At 48.3% G+C, this 24,055-nt stretch overlaps 1 protein-coding gene across 1 annotated transcript in view; it reads right to left on the bottom strand.

Annotated features, from left to right (window-relative positions):
* LTN1 (listerin E3 ubiquitin protein ligase 1) overlaps positions 1-24,055 on the bottom strand; it is a 745,678-nt gene that overhangs the window by 319,310 nt on the left and 402,313 nt on the right. Inside the window, exon 19 of the mRNA XM_029579179.1 lies at positions 16,616-16,760. Coding sequence (XP_029435039.1) covers positions 16,616-16,760 — 145 coding nt within the window. The remainder of the gene's footprint in view (positions 1-16,615; positions 16,761-24,055) is intronic.

The following is a 24,055-nucleotide window of genomic DNA, read 5'->3' as shown; positions in this document are numbered from 1 at the left end:
GGGTTCAGGCTGACTCTGTCTGCCTGAGTGTCGAATAGGACGCCTAGGTATTCCCTCGACTGAGACGGCTGTAGGGAACTCCTGCTCAAGTTTACTACCCATCCTAGGCTCTCTAGAAGAGCAATTACTCGGCTGGTTGCCCGATGGCTCTCTTCTGGCGACTTTGCCCTGATCAGCCAATCGTCCAGGTAGGGGTGGACGAGAATTCCCTCCTTCCTGAGGGCCGCCACCACCACTACTATGACCTTGGTAAAGGTCCGCGGCGCTGTGGCTAACCCGAAGGGTAACGCCCGAAACTGAAAGTGTTGGTTCAAGACTTTGAAGCGTAAGTAGCGCTGGTGATCCCGATGGATTGGGATATGCAGGTAGGCTTCTGACAGATCTAGGGATGTGAGAAATTCCCCTGGCTGTACTGAATTTTTGACAGATCGCAGAGTTTCCATGTGAAAGCTGGGCACCCGTAGGTGGCGGTTGACTGACTTGAGGTCCAGGACGGGCCGGAAAGTGCCCTCCTTCTTGGGCACTATGAAATAAATGGAATAATGCCTAGAATTCATCTCCCCCGCAGGCACTGGAATTATGGCTTTGAGGGAGAGAAGCCTCTGTAAGGTAACCTCTAGTGCCGTCCTCTTGAGGGGTGAACAAGGAGATTCCACAAACTTGTCCGGCGGGAGCCGAAGAAAGTCCAGGTAATACCCCTCTCGGATGATGGTGAGGACCCACTGGTCCGAGGTAATCTCGGCCCACCTGCGGTAAAAGAGGGTCAGCATGCCCCCTATGGCTGCTACCCCCGGATGGGCCGGCTGATTGTCATTGTGGGGTACGGCCGGGGCCGGAACCCGAACCGGCTCCCCTCTTATTGTGCTTAGGCCGAAAGGACTGGTTCCTGGCTTGCGACCGAGGTGCGTGGTAGCGAGTCCCGTAAGGGTTGAAGCGCTGAGAGGTTCTACCTCTGGATGGTCTAGAAGACGGGCGCTACCTCCTGCGTGGCCTGTCTTCTGGTAGACGAGGTAATGGAGAGGCGCCCCATTTATTGGCCAGCTTCTCCAGGTCGCTGCCGAACAGGAGAGATCCCTCGAAGGGCATTCTCGTGAGACGTGTCTTGGAAGAGGAGTCGGCCGACCAGTTACATAGCCAGAGCTGCCTCCTGGCTGCCACTGAGGATGACACTCCCTTGGCTGCTGTACGGACGAAGTTGGAGGCTGCGTCAGTGAGGAACGAGAGAGCTGATTCCATCTCTTCTCCCGGGGCGTTGTTCCAAGCCTGAGATAAACAGGAACGCGTCACCACAGTGCAGCAGGTCGCAATTCGTAGGGATATGGCTGCCACCTCAAAGGCCTGCTTCAGGATGGCGTCCATACGCCAGTCATGCGTATCCTTGAAGGCCGTCCCTCCTTCCACCTGAATGGTGGTGTGCTTTACAATGGCGCTAACTATGGCGTCTACCTGAGGGCACACCAACATGTCCTTAGTTGCCGTGGCTAAGGGGTACATGCCAGCCAAGGCACGACCCCCCTTGAATGGAGCCTCCGGCGCAGCCCATTCCAGATCGATTAGCTGCTGTGCCACTTGTAGGAGGGGAAAGTGGTGAGAAGTTTGGCGCAGGCCCTCCAACAGGGGGTTCACTCTAGGTTCCCCTGGGGCATCATGGCCCAGAAGAGCCAGTTCCGACAGGCATTGAGAGATCAGGCCTGGAAGATCCGCTCTAGAAAAGAAGCGCCTCATAGTCCGATAAGGTTCTATCCCCAAGGGAAGCTCTCCCTCCTCGGGGGGTTCGTCTTCTTCCGGGCAATCTGAATCCCCGTAATTGGGGCTATCAGGTGGCGAGTGGCCGCGCCTAGGCCGCGAGGGTCCAGGGGCCGGGTCATCCGGAACGTACGGACTCGGTCGGGGGGCCGACTGCATCGTGACAAAGGCATGAATCCCTTTGAATAATTCCACCCAGGAGATCGAAGCCAGATCTGGCCGCATGGGTACCAGGCCTCCCTAGTTCACTGGCTGCTCCCCGCTGCTTGCTGGCTCCGGAGTGTTCCCTGAGGAACCGGCAAGAACGCTGGGCTGTGACCGGCCCTGGCCTCCCAGGGCCTCTTCACACTGGGCACATAGGGAGTCTGCATCCTCATTCTGTGTGGCCCTGAGGTTGCATGCAGAGCAGAGACTTATGCCTGATTCTGGAGGTGCCGGCACTGCCGAAGCCTGGGCTCTCTTACGCTCCATTTCGCAGGTGAACTCAGTCAGAGACTGTGCTGTGCGCAAAAGGCGGGCGCCTGCTAACCAGCGCTCAGCAACGTGCGCCTAGGAACGTGCGCCTAACAATGTGCGCCTAGGAACGGGCGCCTAACAATGGGCGGCTATGAACGGGCGCCTAACAATGTGCGCCTATGAACGGGCGCCTAACGCCATGCGCATAATAACGTGCGCCTATCGCCGTGCGTGTAGCAACGGGCGCCTATCGCCGTGCGCGTTAACAATAGGCAGGACGCTCCAGGTAGAAGGTGAAGGCGAGGAGGCAGACAAAATGGCGACCCCTCTTGACTGGCCGCCCCAGAGGCACACTCTGCTACTCCTCGGAGACCAACAAGTAAAGATATAGCAAATGTTGCTTACCTGATGTAACAGGTGTTCTCACAGGACAGCAGGATGTTAGTCCTCACAAATGGGTGACATCGAGGATGGGAGCCCACCACGGAAAACTTCTGTCAAAGTTTAAACAGAACTTTGACTGGCCCCTACTGGGCATGCCCAGCAAGGCACTGACCCTGCAGCCAGCAGGGGTCTCCCTTCAGTCTGATTTTCAAAGCTACAGGCAGTGCCTAAAAAGTAAAAACAAAACAAACCCAACACCGCGGGGTGGCAGGGCGGGTTTCGTGAGGACTAACATCCTGCTGTCCTGTGAGAACACCTGTTACATCAGGTAAGCAACATTTGCTTTCTCACAGGACAAGCAGGATGGTTGTCCTCACAAATGGGTGAGTACCGAGCTGAGGATGTCCTGACTTGCACCAAATGCACCCAATGACGTGCAACAGGCACAACAACTGGGTTGGAATTTGGGAAAAGGCATCCGCACCCTACCGGGAGGTGGAAAGGTGTTGGTACATCACGTTGGGAAAAGGTTACGCAAGACAGATTGGCCGAAGATGGAGTCCTGTCTTCCAGCCTTGTCCAAACAATAGTGGGCTGCAAAGGTATGGAGAGAACTCCAGGTTGCAGCTTTGCAGATGTCAGGAAGCGGCACCGATCGAAGGTGTGCCACTGACGTCGCCATGGCCCTCACAGAGTGCGCTTTAACACGGTCTTGAAAAGGAATGCCAGCCTGCTCATAGCAGAAAGAAATGCAGTCCGCCAACCAGGAGGAAAGAGCCTGCTTACCCACAGGTTTGTCCTAATTTGTTAGGATGGAAAGAGACAAACAACTGAGTGCTCTTCCTGTGGGAAACTGTACGGTCCAGGTAAAAAGCTAGAGCCCGTTTACAGTCTAGGGTATGCAGAGTCTGTTCTCCAGAGTTGGAGTGGGGCCTGGGGAAAAAGATAGGTAGTACGATAGATTGATTGATATGAAACTCCGAAACTACCTTAGGCAAAAATTTAGGGTGAGTGCGGAGTACCGCCCGGTCCTGCAGGAGCTTAGTGTAAGGCGGATAGGTAACTAGGGCCTGTAATTCACTAACCCTGCGAGCTGAAGTAACAGCCAAAAGGAATAACACTTTCCAAGTGAGATATTTCAAGTCACAGGAGTGCAGAGGTTCGAAAGGTGGTTTCATTAGACGACCAAGAACCAGGTTAAGGTCCCAGGATGGGGCCGGAGGTCGCAAGGGAGGCTTTAGATGGAGCAATCCCTTAAGAAAGCGTGTTACCAGGGGTTGTACTGAAATAGGAGTACCCCCAATACCCTTATGGAAGGCGGCTACCGCACTGACATGCATTCGTATAGAAGAGGTTTTAAGACCTGATTCAGAGAGATGCCATAAATAGTCCAAGAATTTTGAGATTGGACAGGAAAGGGGATCAAGGGACTGAGAAGTGCACCATGATGTGTACCTTTTCCATTTGTATGAGTAAGACCTTCTTGTGGAAGGCTTTCGTGAAGCTATTAGGACCCGAGAAACAGAATCCGAAAGGTTAAATGGTTGAAGGATTAACCTTTCAACATCCATGCCGTCAGGGACAAGGCTTGGAGGTTGGGATGGAGGAGGCATCCGTCGTTTTGAGTGAGCAGATGCGGGTCCTTTCCCAGAGGAATGTGCCTGCGGATGGAGAGATCCTGGAGTATTGGAAACCATACTTGGCGTGGCCAGTAAGGTGCTATCAGGATCATGGTTCCTCTGTCCTGACGTAGCTTCACGAGAGTCCTTGACACAAGAGGAAGTGGAGGGAACGCATAGAGCAGACCGGTTGTCCACCTGAGGGAGAATGCATCTCTCGGTCGAGAGTGCTGGCTCCGAATGAGAGAGCAGTAATTGTCCACTTTGTGGTTCTGAGGGGACACAAAGAGGTCTATGTGGGGAAAACCCCACTTCCGAAACAGTGAGGACGCTACGAGAGGGTTGAGTGACCACTCGTGTGGTTGGAAGACACGGCTTAGCTGGTCCGCCAATACATTGTCTACTCCCGGTAGGTAAGTAGCCCTGAGGTACATGGAGTGGGAGAGGGCTTCCGCCCAAATCTGCGCAGCTTCCTGACACAGAAGGAAGGAGCCTGTGCCTCCCTGCTTGTTTATGTACCACATGGCCACTTGGTTGTCTGTCTGGATTAAGATTATCTGATGAATTAGATGATCTTTGAAAGTTCGGAGCGCATAGCGGATTGCACGAAGTTCCAGGAAATTTATCTGGTGTTCGGCTTCCTCCTTGGACCATAACCCTTGGGTTTGGAAGTCGTCCACATGGGCTCCCCAACCGATGTGAGAGCATCGGTGGTTAGGATTACTTGCGGATCCGGTGGGAGAAAAGGTAAGCCCTGAAGGAGGTTGACCTGAATCGTCCACCAGGTTAAGGACAGGCGCAGCGCTTGTGTAACTGTGACTATGGAGGACAGAGGCTGAAAAGCTTGAATCCATTGGTGTCGTAGAGTCCATTGTGTTACTCTCATGGCTAGTCGGGTCATAGGAGTGACTTGAACCGAGGATGCCATGTGTCCTAGGAGAATGAGGAATTGGCGAGCCGTGGCAGTGTTTTGAGACTGAAGCTGGCGAGCTAGGGACATGAGAGTTTGTACTCGTTGAAGCGGAAGGTAGGCTTTTGCTTGCAAGGTGTCCAAGTCTGCTCCAATGAAGGATAAGGTTTGAGATGGGACTAAGCAAGATTTCTCGTAATTGACAAGAAACCCTAAAGAATGTAGGGTTTGTATTGTCAATTTTAGGGAGGATTGAGCTATCTGTTGGGTGGAGGCCCTGATTAGCCAATCGTCCAGGTAGGGGTAGACGTGGACACCTTCCCTCCTTAGGAATGCTGCTACCACTACGAGACATTTGGTAAAGACTCGTGGAGCAGATGCCAGACCGAAAGGTAGTACCCAGTATTGATAATGGTCGCGGCCTACCAGAAACCGCAGATATTTGCGATGGGATTGTGTGATCGCAATGTGGGTATAAGCGTCCTTGAGGTCGAGAGAGCACAGCCAATCCCCTCTTTGTAGCAGAGGGAGCAGCGCGCCCAGGGTTACCATCTTGAACTTTTCTTTTTGAAGGTATTTGTTGAGGGCTCGAAGGTCCAAAATGGGATGTAGTCCCCCTGATTTCTTTGGAATTAGGAAGTATCTGGAATAGAATCCCTTGCCTCGTTGAGAGGGAGGGACGGGTTCTATAGCATTCGATTGCAGAAGAAGAGATACTTCCTGTTGTAATTGAGCCAAATGGGTGGTTAGACTCCACGCTTGAAGAGGCGGGGAGTCTGCCGGAAGAGTTATGAAGTTGAGGTGGTAACCTTGTGCGATAATTGTTAGCACCCACTGATCTGAGGTGATCTGCAACCAAGCCTGTAGAAAATGGTACAGTCGACCTCCTACAGGGATGTCTGGAAGAGGGGTTTGGCATGTGTTCCCTACAGGGGAGTCAAAGGCCAGTCGCAGGCCCAGGAGGAGGGGCTACAGTAGGCCTTTGTTTCCTAGGCTGACGTGGCTGGGGCCTGGTAGAGGATCGAGCTGGACGAGGCCTGGCCGATGGAGGGTAGTAACGGCGTGGCCGAAAGAACGACTTTTTAGAGTCCTTCTTAGGTGGTTGTTTGGAGGAAACCTCAGACGGAACAGAAGAAAGTTGTTTCAACGTCTCGTGGTGATCTTTTAATTCAGCTACAATTTGCTGAATTTGTTCTCCAAACAAATTGTCCCCTAAGCAGGGTAAATCCGCCAAACGATCCTGGACCTCTGGGCGAAGGTTGGATGACTTTAACCAAGCCCAACGTCTGGCCGAGATGGCAGTAGCTGAAACTTTTGTGGAAGCATCGAAGATGTCGTAAGCCGTTCTGATCTCGTGCTTCCCCGCTTCAAACCCCTTGTTAAGAAGAGCTTGAAGCTGTGGCTGGTATTGGTCCGGTAATGTGTCAGCGAAATCTTGCATCTGTTTAAGGATGGCTCTGTTATATTGCATCATGTAGAGTTGATATGAGGCTATGCGGGAAATCAGCATAGCTCCATGGTACACTTTCCGTCCCACACTGTCTAGGAACTTATTGTCCTTGACAGGTGGCGTGGAAGAGTGTGGCTTTAGACGCTTGGCCTTTCTTTGCGCGGACTCAACTACAACAGAGCGATGATCCAGTTGAGGCTTTTGAAAGCCTGGTGTAGACTGGACGAGGTATGTGGAGTCAGCCTTCTTGTTAACTGGTGATACAGATGAAGGAGATTCCCAGTTTTTCTTTAAGAGATCGAGAAACACCTGGTGAATGGGGATGGAAGCGATGATTTTTGGAGCATCCAAAAATTGAAGCAGTTCCATCATCTGGTGTCTGTCATCGGTCTCAGATTGCAGCTGAAAAGGTACAATTTCGGACATCTCCTTTACAAAATTAATAAAGGAGAGATCCTCTGGAGGAGACCTTTTTCTACTCTCTGTAGGAGAAGGCGGTGATGGTAAATCTGTGTCAGAAGATGTATCATCACCCCAGGTATCATAGGGATCACTTGGGGGTTGAAGCCCCGATGGACCTGGTTGAGGATCCGAAGGCATCGAAGGAAACCTTGGAGGAACCGGTGGTACAATCGGTACTGGGAACGGCATCGAGGGCTTCGGTGCTGCCGATGGAGTCGGTGCCGGTCTTGGAATCGATGGAGCCGAAGGATAAAACGGTGGAGATATACGAGAAGGCACCGATGGGACCACCCCGGAAGGGGGAATCAGGAACGGTGTTTCTCCCGCTGATGAAAATCCAGTCGGAGACGATGGCGCTGTCGGTGCTACTGGAATCATCGATGGAAAGGCATGTAAAAGTGCCTCCATGCGTTGTAGTAGCGGTGCGAGCGCTTCCACCAAAGGTTCGGTGGTCGGTTCCTTCCTCGGTGGCGGAGTCGGTGTCGGGGTCGATGCCGGAGGCGGTGCCAGAATCGGTGCCGGAGACGGTGCCGATGGAGGATGGAATCTTTGCATCGCTTTCTCGATGGCCTCCTGGACCAGCCGGTCCAGTTCTGCCCGGAGACCAGGGGTAACAATACCCGGCTCGACGGGAGAGGGAGGCTGAGGCAGAGCCGGAGGGACCACCGTAACCGGTGGGATCACGGCTCCCACACCCGGAGAGGGTGAGGGTTTCCTCGATGCCTGCGAACGAGACGTGGACGGTGCCAAGTCTGATCGAGGCCTCTTAGTCGGTGGCTCGGCCTGCTCAGAGGTCGATGGCTGTGGATCCTCGACAGGCCGAGACTTGTGCCGTCGATGGCGATGCTTGTCCTTCCGGTCTCCTCGCCCATCCGGGGAGGGGACAGGAGTCGACGGCCGAGAAGTCATCGATGGTGGACGGTCACCGGAGGGTTGACGATGGTGGTGCAACTTCGACGGTGCCGGTTCCGATGACGTCGATGCTATCGATGGTGTTGGGGTGGGTGCATGGAAGAGGAGCCCCATCTTCTCCATCCTGGCCTTGCGACCCTTAGGTGTCATTAAGGCACATTTGGTGCAAGTCAGGACATCATGCTCACTACCCAAACATAAAACACAAACCCTATGGGGGTCTGTGATTGACATAGTCCGGGTACAATCCGGACATCGACGGAACCCCGTCGCCATGGCTTAAGGCCAAATTTAGTCGCGGGCTCGGTAAGTGCCAACAGGTCTCGAGGGCCAAAATCGACGATAGTCGATGAAAAATGGGAAAAAACTTACCGGTTTCCGTGAAGGTGACAAAAATTTGTCAAAGGGAGACCCCTGAGGGGCAAATTTTCTTTGGAAAGAAAAAAACCGAATTCCTGTCAGGAACGTGGTAAGAGAGCTCCTTTCACCGCGTGGCAACTGCTGCGCGGAAAAAAGAAGACTGAAGGGAGACCCCTGCTGGCTGCAGGGTCAGTGACTTGCTGGGCATGCCCAGTAGGGGCCAGTCAAAGTTCTGTTTAAACTTTGACAGAAGTTTTCCGTGGTGGGCTCCATCCTCGATGTCACCCATTTGTGAGGACAACCATCCTGCTTGTCCTGTGAGAAACGCCTTACCTTGTCTTCGGCGCTTCCCGGCTGTAACCCGGGTGGTCTCCGGCTGCGGGGGGAGAGGGTGAGTACCTTCACCGCCGCACTCGAGGAGGTGCACCTGCTGCCTCTAGGCTGCGCCCGAACTCGTCTCACTCGGGGCCAAGCCGCGCCCGAGCCCTTCTCCCTCGGGGGCTGGGTCCCTGCCACGATTCGGCCACCGGACCGAGGCACTTTACCTCCGAGGGACCACGCAAATCACCTCGGGAAACTCAACTGGGGGAGGGACCGACTGGTATCACCGCAGGAGTGCGGGGCTCGACGTTAGGAGATGTCGTCTATGAATTTAGTCGTTAGAATTTGGAAGAACGCTCAGCGAGCGTGAGGTAGCTCCAAACTGCTTTGGAAACGGAAATTACTGAATTGCTGCACTTCCTGTGGGGGTATATGTACCCGTGCTGACGTCAGATCCATCTCCAACTGCTAGCACGAGCACCCTATACCCACTTTTTCTGAGTCCATCTGGCTACACGCTAGGAAATGGAACTTTTTTTGGTGCAAGGAGACTGGGGGTTGCATGTAATAGTGCAGCATGTGTCAATCCTGTAATGGTCAGACCAGGGTATGGGGGTGCATTTGGGTGGGAGAGTGTCAACAAGAGAGTTAGTGAATATAACATCCAGGGTGTGTCCTCCTTTGTGAGTAGGGCCCGAAACCAATTGTTTAAATCCAAGTGCATTAAGAGTGGTAAGGGTAGCTTTGGAAGCTGGAGATGGTGTGGGTCGGTCGAAATGGAGGTTAAGGTCTCCTAGGATGGTAGCAGGTGAGTTAATGTTGATGTATGTAGAAATATATTCTGTGAGTAAAGAAGGGTTGTTTTCAAGTATGCCTGAAGGAATATAGATAAGGCATATCTGTAGTGCTTTTGATTTAAACAGAGCAATCTCGATTTTGGACGGAGACATGATGGATTGCAGGGTAAGATTGAATTTCTTTTTAGCAGCCAGGAGGAGTCCGCCTCCTTTCTTTTTAGGTCTAGGTACTGAGAAAATATTGTAGGTATATGTAGGTAGTTGATTAGTAATGGCAATGTCTGTGTTTTTTAGCCATGTTTCCGTTATGGCACAGATATCAGGGGATTCGTCTGTAAGGATATCGCCTAGAAGAGTAGCCTTTTTTTGAATGGATTGAGTACAAGTAAAATGGAAAAGGTCATCAGACCTAAAATTTGGGACAGAGGTGAAGTCATGATAGGAATTAGTGATTTGTCATATGGAATGTTGAGCTTAGATGTCGAAGTATTGTGTGAGAAGTTCGTGTATTTGAGGATAGGGATATGGAAGGTGTTCATTTCAATGAGATGACAGGCTTAGATAACAAGTTGTGATACTTATCGTTGAGGAGAAAATTATTGGAAGTAGAGGTCTCTTTCGTTAAAATGTTTGTTCAAGTCTAGTCTGAGTCTAATTTGGTGTTTTTCTTAGTTTCAGAGTGTGGTGCCCTCAGGTGTGCTCGAAGGGGCGCACAAAGGGGCAGGCGCCTTTGGTGCGCGGCGCCTAGCAGAGCCCAGTTTAAAGCCCAGAACAGCAGGCTCTGATTGGTGGGCGCTGGATCGGTGGGCAGGGTCTCAGCGCGTTTTTCAATTTCCGCTCTTTTTGCTTTATTTTAAATCGTGGATGGAGCGGTCGTGCGGTCGGCGCTGAAACCGCCCAGGTGGGGAGAGAGTTCACGGACCAGAACCAGAATATCTTTTTTGTAGGGTGAGTTGTATGGGGAATGTCGTAATTCTGCTTTACATCCATTATTGTGGGTCGGGGGGGGGGGGGGGGTTCCCGTGGATGCAAACTGTACTTTTGCATCTAGCCCCGTGACGATCATGAGTTCAGTGTGCATGCATGTGAGAACCATCTGTCAGGTGTGTCCCGACAGAAAAAAGGTTGCGAACCACTGCCATAGATGATATTAATAGTTTACAGATTTCCAAAAGCAGGTCTGCAATTTAATTTTTCAGTTCTTTCAGCACTCTGGGATGTTTTCCATCTGGTCCAGATGATTTGCTACTCTTTAGTTTGTCAATTTGCCCAAGTACATTGCAGATTTTCAAAAATCTCATTGACTCCTCTCGAGATTTATTTATTTATTTTTTATTTATTTAAGTTTTTCTATACCGGCATTCACGGAAATTCGTATCATGTCCATAAAGAGACATCACTGCACAATGTAAATAAGTTACCTCTGTAAATTTTTACGCTACTATCCTTATTTCCTTCCTCTCCCAGTTCTACAACCTTGTTTTATTGTAACTTTTGCTTCCGTTGCACTTGTTAAAAGAACAGTTTTTGCACCCCCTGTTATATGTAAACCGGCATGATATGATCTTATCATGAATGCCGGTATAGAAAAACCTTAAATAAATAAAATAAATAAAAATAAATGTCGGTTTACATTAAAACAAGGGGTGATCAATACATTATAAACGTACATAACTATAACATGCGAGTATACATTTACAAATTATAACAAATTATAACAAGTGCGCAGAAAAAGCAGTTACAATAAAACAAGGATGGTTCTAACTGGGAGTAGAAGAAGAGGATGATAGAAGTTTAACAAGAAGTAGAACGTGCAGTGGTTGGTATGTCTGTATCAGTTTAATGGGTGATAATCCGTCTTGCTGTATTTGGTGGAAGAGCATCAGTCAGGGTCCGGAAAGGCTTTCTTGAACAGCCATGTCTTAAGTCTCTTTCTGAAGGTTGGAAGACATGATTCCTGTCGTAATTCTAAGGGGATTGAGTTCCATAGTGGGGGGCCTGCTGTAGAGAAGGCCCTGTCTCTCAGTGTTATATGTTGGGTGGTATTGGTGTGTGGTACCTGTAGATATTCTCTGTATGCTTCTCTAATGGGTCTGTTGGAGGAGTGTTTTTTGAGTGCTATTTGTAGATGGAGTAAAGCTAGTCCATGAATATTTTTAAAGATTGTGGTGAGGGATTTATGGATTATTCTGTAGTGGATTGGCAGCCAGTGAAGGTCTTTAAGGACTGGCGTAATGTGATCTCTTCTCCTCTTGTTCGTTAGGATTCTTGCTGCCGCGTTCTGAATCATTTGGAGAGGTTTAGTATGGGATGATGGGAGGCCTAGTAGTATAGCGTTGCAGTAATCTATTTTCGCAAAGATTATTGCTTGGAGCACTGTTCTATAATCATGGAAATGAAATAGGGGTTTTATTCTTTTTAATGTGTGTAGTTTGTGGAAGCAGTCTTTAGTTGTTTGATTAATAAATGATTTTAGGTTTAGTCGATTGTCTATAGAAACTCCTAGATCTCTTACTTTTGAGATTTGTAAGTTGGCTGGCGGGTTCGTAGTGATTTTGCAGTTATCTGGTGAGATTAGCAGGAATTCACTTTTTGATTGGTTTAGAATTAGGTTTAAACTGGATAGGAGGTCATTAATTTCTTGAAAACAGTTTTCCCACTGTTTTAGAGTTTTATTGATGGATTCTTTGAGGGGGATTACAATCTGGACGTCGTCGGCATAAATAAAGTGTTTTAGGTTCAATTTGTTTAGAAGTTGGCAAAGCGGGAGAAGGTATAAATTGAAGAGTGTTGGTGAAAGAGAGGAACCCTGAGGAACTCCTTGTGAAGACGGGTATCTATGGGATTCTTTGTTGAGGATTTTAACTTTGAAACCTCTGTTCTCTAAGAAAGTCTTAAACCATGTCAGCGCTGATCCTGCAATACCGATGATCGCCAGCTGGTTTAGTAATATGGCGTGGTTTACAGTGTCGAAAGCTGCAGATAGATCTAATAGGATCAATAGGAAGGCCTGTCCTTTGTCAAGGCCCAAAGTAAGGTAGTCCGTAAGTGAGATAAGTAGGGATTCGGTACTTGAGGCTTTTCTGAAACCGAATTGAGTAGGGAATAGAATTTTGTGTTCTTCTATGTATTCCGATAGTTGCGTGTTTACTAGTTTCTCCATCACCTTGGCAATGAAAGGAAGATTGGAAATTGGACGATAGCTGATAGGATCTTTGGGGTCAAAGTTAGGTTTCTTGAGAAGCGGTTTGATGGATGCTAGTTTAAGGTCATCTGGGTAGTAACCCTGGGTGAATGAGCAGTTAATGATGTCCGCTAGAGTTTTGTTTATGGTGTCCGGGATTAGAAGTAGTAGTTTAGACGGGATTTGGTCGAAGGGATGGGAAGAGGGTTTCATTTTCTTCAGAAGTGTTTGTATCTCTGCGGACGTGGTGAGTTCAAAAGATTGGAGGGATATTTCCTTGTTGTGGAGTACGAAAGTGCTGGCTGGTGTGCCTGTATTGGGCTTAAGTTGTGTTAGAAGGTTCGTGATTTTATTACTGAAGAAGAGTGCCAGCTCATCAGCTTTTGATTGAGCTTGGTTGGATGGTATGTCCGGTGGATTGGTCTGAGTTAAATTGGAGACGAAAGTGAAAAGCGCTTTGGAGTCGAAGATAATGTCATGAATCTTATGTGCGTAGTAGTCTCTTTTTGTTTTTAAGGTGGAACTCTTGTATGAGTGGAGGGCAAGTTTGTAAATAGAAAGTGTAGCGGGGGAAGCATCTTTACGCCATTTATTTTCTTTCTGACGTAAATTGAGTTTGAGGTTTTTCAGTTCGTTTGTAAACCAAGGCTGCCTTTTGGATGCACCTTGTTTGACTTTTTTTGTTATCAGTGGACATAGTTTGTTTGCCACAGTTTCTGTTATGGTTGACCAGGAGTTTATGGCTGAATTAGGTGTCGTGACGTCTTTGAGTGAGAGTTCTGTGATTAGATGATTGCTGAGTTCGTCAGATGAGCATACTTTTCTATAGAGGAATGAGTGTTGAGGGGGGTGTTTGTTGCTCGTTTGGGTCATCGAAAAGGTGGAGGAGATTAGTGAATGGTCTGACCAGGGAACTGGTTTGCATGTAGGTTGTGCTGAATGTGTTATACCTGAGTTCAGAAAGATAAGGTCCAGTGTGTGACCTGCCTTGTGCGAAGGTTCATTGATTATTTGTTTGAATCCCATTGCGGACATAGCGGTAAGGAATGTTTCGCAGCTGGTTGAGAGTGTGGGGTTGTCGACGTGTAAGTTAAAATCTCCTAGGATTATCGTTGGGGAGTCTGGTTTAAGATGAGATGCTATGATTTCTAGGATAGGTGATGCATCTGCTTCTAGGAGGCCTGGAGGGGCGTATACTAGAAGGATTTGGAGAGTGTCTGATTTGAACAGGCCTGTTTCTAGTTTTGAGTCCGATTTAATTGGGTGGTGTGAGAATCTAAGATTTTTTTTAGCTGCTAGGAGAATACCTCCACCCCTTTTCTTCTGTCGGGGGATGGAGAAGAAGTCGTAGGTCTGAGTTGGTAGCTGATTAATTAAAGCTGTATCTGTAGATTTAAGCCATGTTTCTGTTATAGCACAGAGGTCTGGGTTCGCGTCTAGGAGAAGGTCATTTAAGATCAGTGATTTCTTGGAAAGTGATTGTGCATTAAATAGTATCAGTGAAAAGAGAGCAAATCCTAGAAGTTGGGTGATTGGGGAAATCATGATAGGGATAAGGGATTTGTAGGTGCGTTGATTGTAGAGTATGGTTGATTTTCCTGTGAGTAGCGTTCGATGATGGAGAATCGGTATTGGGAGACCGTGGCACATTGTTTGCATTGTTGGGAGTGTTGGTATAGTAGTAGCTGAGTTGTCTGAGTTGTGGCGTCTGGTTATCTGAGTAGTAGCTGAGTTTTTTGAGTGGCGTCTGGTTGTCTGAGTAGTGGCTGAGTTGTCTGAGTTGTGACGTCTGGTTATCTGAGTAGTAGCTGAGTTTTCTGAGTTGTGGCGTCTGGAGGTGTCTGGGTTGTTGTCTGAGTTGTTGTCTGCGTTGTGGCGTCTGGAAGTTTTGTTTCGTTAGTTTAATTGTCTAGTTGTCTGTGCTTTATTGTCTGATTATCTGTTTGTACTGACTGTTTGTCTGCAGAAGTCTGAAGAAGGATTGGATGACTGGTAGTTTGTCTGATTAATGTTTGGTGAGGCTGCACTGTGTGTGCCAATTAGAGGTTGAAAGGAAGGACGCTGGTGGGTGTTTGAGACTGATTGTTTGAGTGCTGGAGACTGCTTGTTTGAGTGCTGGAGACTGCTTGGATGAAAGCTGGAGACTGCTTGTTTGAGTGCTGGAGACTGCTTGTTTGAGTGCTGGAGACTGCTTGGATGAGAAGTGAAGTAGGATCAGGTGAATGCTGGAGCTTGGAGAGAAATGTGAGTTGGGGTAAACGGTACTGGGCACTTTAAGGGCAGGGCTGAAGTGTGTCAAGGTGCTGGCCTCAGACTCACCTAGATGGTTCGGATTAGGCACTAGAGGTACTGGTGTTCTGCAGGGAACAAGATGTTTTAGAGTCTGTGTAGGCTCGGCTGTGTAGAGGCTCGGACCCGGTACCTTGATACTGGCTGACTGCGAGAGGGATAGGCCCTGGCCCTGGGACGCTTCAAGGGGCGCTCTTAGTTCGCGCTCCTTTGGACGCGCGACGCCGGAGGGCGGCGCGGCAATTTAAAAGGCTGAAGGAGCCCTGCGATAGGTTCAGGGGCTCTCGGAGGGTGTGGTTGACTCACCACCACGCTGGGATGGCGGCTTCCTCTCTTGATTTCCGCCTTCCCTCTAGCTGGTTTTCTTTTTCTTCCCTTTCTTAGCTGTTAGTTTCCCCTGCACGGCTTGCTATGGAGCAAGCGGGCTCGAGCCTAGGAAGGCAGCGGGGAGCCCCGGCAGAGGAAGGGAGAGAAGTGGCTGTTGTGAGGTCCTTTTCTTTTCCCAGCAGAAAGCAATGCATAGCAGGCGACCAGGAGCTATGCTGTTAGCTTTGCATGTCAGTTTTGAAAGCTGTTTTTATGATGAACTGGCAGCAACTAATTATAATGGTTTGTATTACAGCATCAAAGCATGTCTGCTATGTCCTGAACAAATTTATCTCTTGTTTCCAGAAAAGCATATACTAATGTACACATATTGTATTTTCATGTACTGGCAACTCTAGTGAGTGTCTGGAAAGAAAAAAAGGATCTTCTGGTTTTACTTATTCTGAAATGCAACCAAAAATCTCCATAGCATAGGAAAAGCATTACTCCAAACACTAGCTAAAGGAACTTAGCATCTGAAAAAAATGTATATTAATTAATGTCTCATTGAACAGATCAGGCTGCTAGCTAGTAAGACAGTCTCACTCAGATTTGGTCAATGGCTGGGCTTTGCATTCTGCTGCTTAAACAGTCTGACAGATCTTGGTTACTAGCTCGCTTTCCAAATACTTTCTGGTCAGAAAAGGCACACCTCAGAAGTTTATTTAGAAGAAAAGGCACACCAAACTTAATTATATGCAAGGCAGATCCTTCTGGGGTTGGGAAAGAGTATGAGAGGACCCATTCTGTCCCATTTATGAGATGGAAGGTGGTTGTCTGTTTAAGTCCTGCATGGGCCACATCAGAGGAGGAGTGGCTTTTTTTTTTTTTTTTAAACAGGCCTGCAAGCAGGAGGTAGAAGCCTGCTGACATTGCACCCTGCTTCATCCCAGCACTGCATATTGGGGAGGCCCCACAAAGCACAAGGCCTGGGACAGACCCCCCTGATTCAGCCCCTCAAGAAAGGCTCTGGTTATAAGAGAAGTTTATTGCATGCCAACTAACATTTCTGTTCAGATTTTAGCAAGGGGGAACAATGAGTGATGGGATTGGAGAATGCACAAGAGCAGAACCATAAAAGATATTGATGAATCGTCTTAATAGAATCAATATCTGTTTCCAATGCATAGACAAATAGATTAAGGCTGTAATCTAGTTTCTTCAGGAAAAAACAAGCAGAATGTGCAGAAAAGGTCCTTTATCTGCAGTAACTATACTCAGACGATTAAAGGCATATCTTTGTTCAGTGAGACAAACTGCTAAATTGTACTTTTTGTCTTATAAAACACATCCCTAGCCAAATTAGGTTGCCCAATACAGTGTAAATGTAGATTTTAAAGATTGCTATAGAAATTTTACCTCTAGCCAAGCTAACATGGAGCACATGATGAAGTCCCATTCACTGTCTGTCAATGGATACGATGAAAGCTTTATCAGCAGAGAAAGGTAGCGGACTATCTCAATATTTAAGGTAATGACCTGAAGGTTCACATCTTTCAGACTGCTGTTTGGAAAAAGTAATAAAGAAGAAATCAAAACACTTACATTACTATGTATACATTATTCCACTAAATTAATTTCATTATTATTAGAAATGCATCATCTCATTCATTCATCTTCATCTCCAATCAACACACAAAAATCACTTGCTATTATCCTGTATCCGAATTCAGACACATTTCATCCATCCTTTACTCATTTAGTCATGATTTATCCACAGAAACCTTGATTTGTGCCCTAAGTCTTGAGTTTGTGTATATAAATGTTTTCTAAGAATAAACCATGGTTTACAGTTGAGTATAGAAGTTTGGCACCCTGGTCAAATTGTATGCTACAGTGGATCTAAGTGAACAGAATCTCACAACCTCTCCATGGTACAAAATTAAACACGACTTGTACACTGCTTCGAATTGTAGATAGGCGGTCAATAAATATTTTAAATAAATAAATCAATCCTAGTCAAGCATGCCTACCTCTGCTTCATTAAACTCTTTGTGCCTTCTACACTATAACTATTCCCATCCTTCTAGAGGTAGACTTTTGTGGGACAAGTGCTAAGTCACTTTTGGAGAAGGAGGGGAAGAAATGTTGCAGAAAGCAAATGTTGCTTACCTGTAACAGGTGTTCTCACAGGACAGCAGGATGTTGACTGGCCCCTACTGGGCATGCCCAGCATGGCACTAACCCTGCAGCCAGCAGGGGTTCCCCTTCAGTCTTGTTAAAAAGCTACAGGTAGTGCCGAAAATAAAATAAGAAAATGTAAAGAACCCAACACTGCGGGACGGCGGGCGGGTTTTGTGAGGACTAACATCCTGCTGTCCTGTGAGAACACCTGTTACAGGTAAGCAACATTTGCTTTCTCACAGGAACAAGCAGGATGGTAGTCCTCACATATGGGTGAGTACTGAGCTGAGGATGTCAGAGTATGCATCAAATGTACCCAAGGCGTGCAAGGCACTAGGCCTGGGATGAAATTTGGCCGAGGGCATCCTGAACCCCACCGGGCAGGTAGAAGGGTGTTGGTACATTAAGTTGTAAATAGGTTGCACAAGACAGACTGGCCGAAGATGGAATCTTGTCTTCTGGCTTTGTCCAAGCAATAGTGGGCTGTAAAGGTATGGAGAGAACTCCAGGTGGCAGCCCTGCAAATGTCAGGAAACAGCACCGATCGTAGGTGTGCTACTGAAGTCGCCATGGCCCTCACAGAGTGTGCCTTAACACAGTCTTGAAGTGGAATGCTTGCTTGCCAGTAGCAAAAGGATATGCAGTCCGCTAACCAGGAGGAGAGAGTCTGCTTACCCACAGGCTGCCCCAATTTGATAGGACGGAAAGAGACAAACAATTGAGTGCTTTTCCTGTAGGCAGCTGTACGGTCTAGGTAGAATGCTAGAGCCCATTTGCAGTCAAGGGTATGCAGAGCCTGTTCTCCTGGATTGGAATGGGGCCTGGGAAAAAAGGTAGGTAGTATAATGGATTGATTGAGATGAAACTCCGAAACTACCTTAGGTAAGAATTTAGGGTGAGTGTGAAGTACTGCCTGGTCCTGCAGAAGTTTAGTGTAAGGTGGATAGGTAACTAGGGCCTGTAATCCACTAATTCTGCGAGCCGAAGTGATTGCCAAAGGAAATCACTTTCCATGTGAGATATTGAAGGTTACAGGATTGAAGAGGCTCGAATGGTGGTTTCATGAGCCGACCCAAAACTAGGTTGAGGTCCCAAGAAGGGGCTGGAGGATGCAGAGGAGTTTTGAGGTGAAGCATCCCCTTCACAAAACATGTTACAAGGGGTTGTACTTTATGGAAGGCAACAACTGCACTGACATGCATTCTGATGGAGGAAGTTTTTAGACCTGACTCTGACAAGTGCCAGAGATAGTCCAGAAACTTCGTGATTGGACAGGTAAAGGGGTCAAGGGATTGAGAAGAGCACCATGACGTAAACCTGTTCCATTTGTAAGAATACGATTTTCTCGTGGAAGGCTTCCGTGAAGCAATCAGGACATGGAAAACTGGTTCAGAAAGGTTAAGTGGCTGAAAGATTAACCTTTCAATATCCATGCCGTCATGGGCAAGGCTTGAAGATTGGCGTGGAGTAGGCACCCGTCGTTTTGAGTGATTAGAAGCGGGTCCTTTCCCAAGGGAATATGCCTGCAAATGGAGAAATCCTGAAGTATTGGAAACCACAATTGGCGCGGCCAGTGGGGTGCTATCAGGTCATGGTTCCCTTTGTCCTGACGTAACTTCACGAGAGTCTTCGAGAGAAGTGGAGGGAATGCGTATAGGAGACCGGTTGCCCATGAGAGGGAGAACGCGTCTCTTGGCTGATAGTGTTGGCTGCGAGTGAGCGAGCAGAAGTTGTCTACTTTGCGATTTTGAGGTGACGCAAAGAGGTCTATTTGAAGATAACTTTGGTGGAAGATCGAGTTCGCTACTAAGGGGTTGAGAGACCACTCGTGCGGTTGAAAGGTGCGACTCAGCTTGTTTGCCAATACATTGTCCACTCCCGGCAAGTAGGTGGCCCTGAGGTACATCGAGTGGGAGAGGGCTTCCGCCCATATCTGTGCAGCTTCCTGACACAGAAGGTAGGAGCCCGTCCCTCCCTATTTGTTGATGTACCACATGGCCACCTGGTTGTCCGTCTGGATCAGGATGACTTGATTGGAGAGGCGATCCTGAAATACCCTGAGAGCATATCTGATGGCTCGCAGCTCCAGGAAATTTATTTAGTGTTTGGCTTCCTCTGGAGACCAAGATCCTTGTGTTTGTAGATCGGCCACATGGGCTCCCCATCTGAGGTTGGAAGCTTCGGTGGTGAGAGTTATTTGAGGGTCAGGAGCCTGGAAGGGCAAGCCCTGGAGGAGATTGATCTGATTTTTCCACCAGACAAGAGACAGACTGAGTCGGTTATGTGGACAATGTTCAACAGGGGCTGAATGGATTGAGTCCATTGTGACCTTAGAGTCCACTGCATGACTCTCTTGGCCAAACGGGCCATTGGGGTGACCTGAACTGAGGACGCCATGTGTCCCAGGAGGGTGAGAAAGCGGTGTGCAGTCGTGAAGTGTTGAGAATGCAGCTGGTGTGTGAGAGACACGAGAGTGAGAACTCGCTGTCGAGGCAGGAAAGCCTTTGCCTGTAAGGTATCCAAGTCTGCCCCAATGAACGATAAGGTTTGAGATGGGACTAAGCAGGATTTGTCGTAGTTGAAGAGAAATCCGAGTGAAATTAGAGTGTGTAAAGTAAGGGACAACAGAGCAGCTTGCTGAGTGGGAGCCCTGATTAAAAAATCGTCTAGGTAGGGGTAGACGTGAACACCTGGAGTTCTGAGGAAGGCTGCAACTACAACGAGGCATTTTGTGAAGACTCGTGGTGCAAACGCAAGGCCGAATGGAAGCACTCGGAACTGATAGTGCTTGGGGCCTACTAAAAACTTCAGGTATTTGCGATGAAATGGCATTATCGCGATATGAGTGTATGCGACCTGGAAGTCTAGAAAGCAGAGCCAGTCTCCTCTTTGTAGAAGAGGAAGAAGAGAGCTCAAGGTTACCATTTTGAACTGTACTCGTTGAGGGCATGTAGATCCAGAATTCGACAAATGCCTCCCGATTTTTTGGGAATTAGAAAGTACAGGGAATAGAACCATAGGCCTTGCTGTGAGCGTGGCACTGGTTCTATTGCTGTGGACTGGAGGAGGAGGGAGACCTCCTGCTCCAGGAGCAGTGAGCGGTCGGATGTTCGCCACTTTGGTAGAGGAGGGGAGTCCGGTGGCATGGAGAGAAAGTTCAGATGATAACCCTGAGCAATTATCGCTAGGACCCACTGGTCTGAGGTGATTGAGTGCCACCTGTTGTTGAAATGGCACAATCGACCTCCCACTGGTATGTGGGGCAATGGAAGCTGGCTGCTGCTCTCTAAGTAAGAGTCAAAAATCGGAAGCAGGGCCCGGCTGAGGGGATGTTTGCGGTTTTTGTTTCCGTGTCTGACGAGACTGGACTTTCTGGAACGGTCTCATAGAACGGGTTCTAGTTGGTGGCGGGTAGGACTTCTTCGGGCGAAAGAATGACTTCTTAGATTCTTTCCTAAAAGGCTGTTTTGAAGAGTATTCGGAAGGCATGAGAGAGAGCATGAGAGAGAGCTGTCTCAAGGTCTCATGATGGTCCTTTAGTTCCGCCACCCTCCGTTGAATCTGCTCACCAAACAGATTGTCTCCTACACAGGGATGGTCGGACAATCTATCCTGAACTTCAGGGCGAAGGTCGGAAGACTTGAGCCAGGCCCATCGTCTTGCCGAGATAGCAGCTGCAGATACCCTGGTTGCAGTGTCAAAGATATCATAAGATGATCGTATCTCATGCTTGCCTGCCTCAAAACCCTTGTTGACTAGGGTTTGGAGTTGCTCTTGAAATTGCTGAGGCAGGGAGTCTGTTAAATCTTGTATCTGCTTAAATAAGACCCTATTATATTGGGTCATATAGAGCTGATAAGAGGCAAATCTGGAGATGAGCATTGATCCCTGGAAGACACGGCGACCAATGGCATCTAGAAATTTCTGTTCCTTGCCTGAGGGAAAGGAAGTGTGAGGTTTTGCTCTCCTTGCTCTTTTCTGGGCAGAGTCGACAACCACAGATTGGTGATCCAATTGAGGTTTGCAAAAACCTGGAGCTGACTGAACTAAGAAAATGCCATACTGGGTCAGACCAAGGGTCCATCAAGCCCAGCATCCTGTTTCCAACAGTGGCCAATCCAGGCCATAAGAACCTGGCAAGTACCCCAAAACTAAGTCTATTCCATGTTACCATTGCTAATGGCAGTGGCTATTCTCTAAGTGAACTTAATAGCAGGTAATGGACTTCTCCTCCAAGAACTTATCCAATCCTTTTTTAAACACCGCTATACTAACTGCACTAACCACATCCTCTGGCAATAAATTCCAGAGTTTAATTGTGCATTGAGTAGTTTTAAATGTGCCCCATGCTAACTTCATGGAGTGCCCCCTAGTCTTTCTACTATCCAAAAGAGTAATTAACCGATTCACATCTACCCATTCTAGACCTCTCATAATTTTAAACATCTCTATCATATCCCCCCTCAGCCATCTCTTCTCCAAGCTGAAAAGTCTTAACCTCTTTAGTCTTTCCTCATAGGGGAGGTTTTGTCAGCTTTCCTGTGGACTGGAGCCACAGAGTCAGGATGTTCCCAGTTCTTGTTGAGGAGATCTAGAAGAACCTGGTGGATAGGGATGGAGGTTACTTCCTTAGGAGCATCCAGGAATTGTAACAGCTCCATCATTTGATGCCTGTCATCTTGTTCAGTCTGCAATTGGAAGGGTACCAATTCAGACATCTCCTTCACAAAATTTATGAAGGAAAGGTCCTCTGGAGGAGAACACTTTCTACTTTCAGTAGGTGAAGGCAAATCATCGGTGTCTGGTGAGGAATCATCAGTCCAGGTGTCGTAGGGATCAGCACCTGCTCCTTTAGGAACTAGAGGAGGACGGGGATGGTGGGATCCCTGAAGGTCCTGGCCGAGGCTCCGAAGGACTCGAAGGAATAACTAGAGGCACCACTGAGCCATCCATCGGTGCATGGATGGCTCAGTGGTGCTGATGGATGCATTGGCACCGAACGTATCGGCATCGACGGCTGAGGCATCGGCAGAACTACCAAAGGAGGGAAGTGGATCGGTGTTTCTCCTCCCGATGACAATGTAAGTGAGGAGGGCACCGGAGCCATCGGTGACCCGGGGTCCATCGGTGGAAAAGCGGCCATAAGCGCTTCCATCCTCGAGCAGCAGTGCCAACGCTGCTGGAATCAAGTCAGTGGTCAGTTCTGTAATCAGTACCGGTGTCGGTGCCGGAGGAACCTGGAGTCGATGCATCGCTTTGTCGATGGCCTCCTGAACCATCTGGTCCAGTTCTTCTCGGAGACCTGGAGCAAGCAGCCCCGGCTCCAGAACAGAAGAAGGAGGCATTGCCAGAGGGGCCATTGTTAAAGGCGGAGTCGTGGCTCCCGATACCCTGATGGGTGAGGGTTACCTTGGTGACCCGGTCGCAGAAAAGGTCGGTGCCTTTTCTGGACGAGGTTTCTTCGACGGCGGCTCGGACGATGGTGAGGTCGATGATTTCGCTTCCTCGATGGTCCAAGACTTTCGATGCTGGTGGCGATGTTTATCTCTACGATCCCCTCGGTCCTGAGGGGGAGTAGAGGGTGACAAAGGCCGAGAAGTTGTCTATGCCGGACAGTCACCGGCTGGAGGTCGATGCTGGCGTGAAGTTGACGGTGCCGGTTCTGACAACGTCGATGCAATGGAGAGCGTCGGGGTTTGAGCACGGAAGAGAAGCTCCATCTTCTCTATTCTAGCCTTGCGACCTTTTGGTGTCATAAGGGCACAACTGGTACAGGTTAGGACATTGTGCTTACTTCCGAGACACATTACACAGACTTTGTGAGGGTCTGTGATGGACATGGTGCAATTACAGTCCGGGCACCAGTGGAACCCCGACGCCATGGCCATGAAAAAATTGAGCCGCGGTACGGTCAACGGCCAGTAGGCCGCAAGGGCCAAACTAGACGGTAATCGACCGAAAACAGGTAAAAAACTTACTGGAGTACCGCGGCTTGAAAAAGTTGAAGGAGGGACCCCTGTGGGGTAAATTAATTTTTAGTAATTCCGTGAGGAAAATTCCTGTCAGGAATCTCTGTAGAGCTCCTTAACCGCGTGGCTACTGCTGCGTGGAAAAAAGAAGACTGAAGGGGGACCCTTGCTGGCTGCAGGGTTAGTGCCATGCTGGGCATGCCCAGTAGGGACCAGTCAAAGTTCTGTAAACTTTTGACAGAAGTGTTCCGTGATTGGGCTTCATCCTGTGATGTCACCCATATGTGAGGTCTACCATCCTGCTTGTCCTGTGAGAAACATCTTATCAAATGCCCAATGCATAATAGCCTCTCTCATCTCATCTTTCAACCATGCTGGTAGTCATTTAGCCTTCCAGCTTTTCTAATTCATGGATTACATCTGATCTGGGCTTCAATATGGTATTTTTAAATCACGACCATGTCTGATGTAAACATAACCTTTGCAGCTGTTCCTTTCAGCTTTTCCTAACCATTTTTCTCATTTTATCACAGTAAACTTTTTGAAAGTTAAATGCTGTTGTAGTAGATTTCTTTGATGTCCTACCTTCAGTTATTAAGTCAAATTTAATCATGTTGTGATCACTATTGTCAAAAGGCTCTAACATTGCTACTTCTCACACCAAATTCTCTGTTCCACTAAGGACTAGTCTAAAATAATTTGCCTC

This window comes from Rhinatrema bivittatum, chromosome 15, assembly GCF_901001135.1.
Source record: "Rhinatrema bivittatum chromosome 15, aRhiBiv1.1, whole genome shotgun sequence".
In the NCBI taxonomy this organism is placed as follows: domain Eukaryota; kingdom Metazoa; phylum Chordata; class Amphibia; order Gymnophiona; family Rhinatrematidae; genus Rhinatrema; species Rhinatrema bivittatum.
The sequence above is the reverse complement of the archived record's forward strand: the minus strand, read 5'-3'. Positions and strand labels throughout refer to the sequence as shown.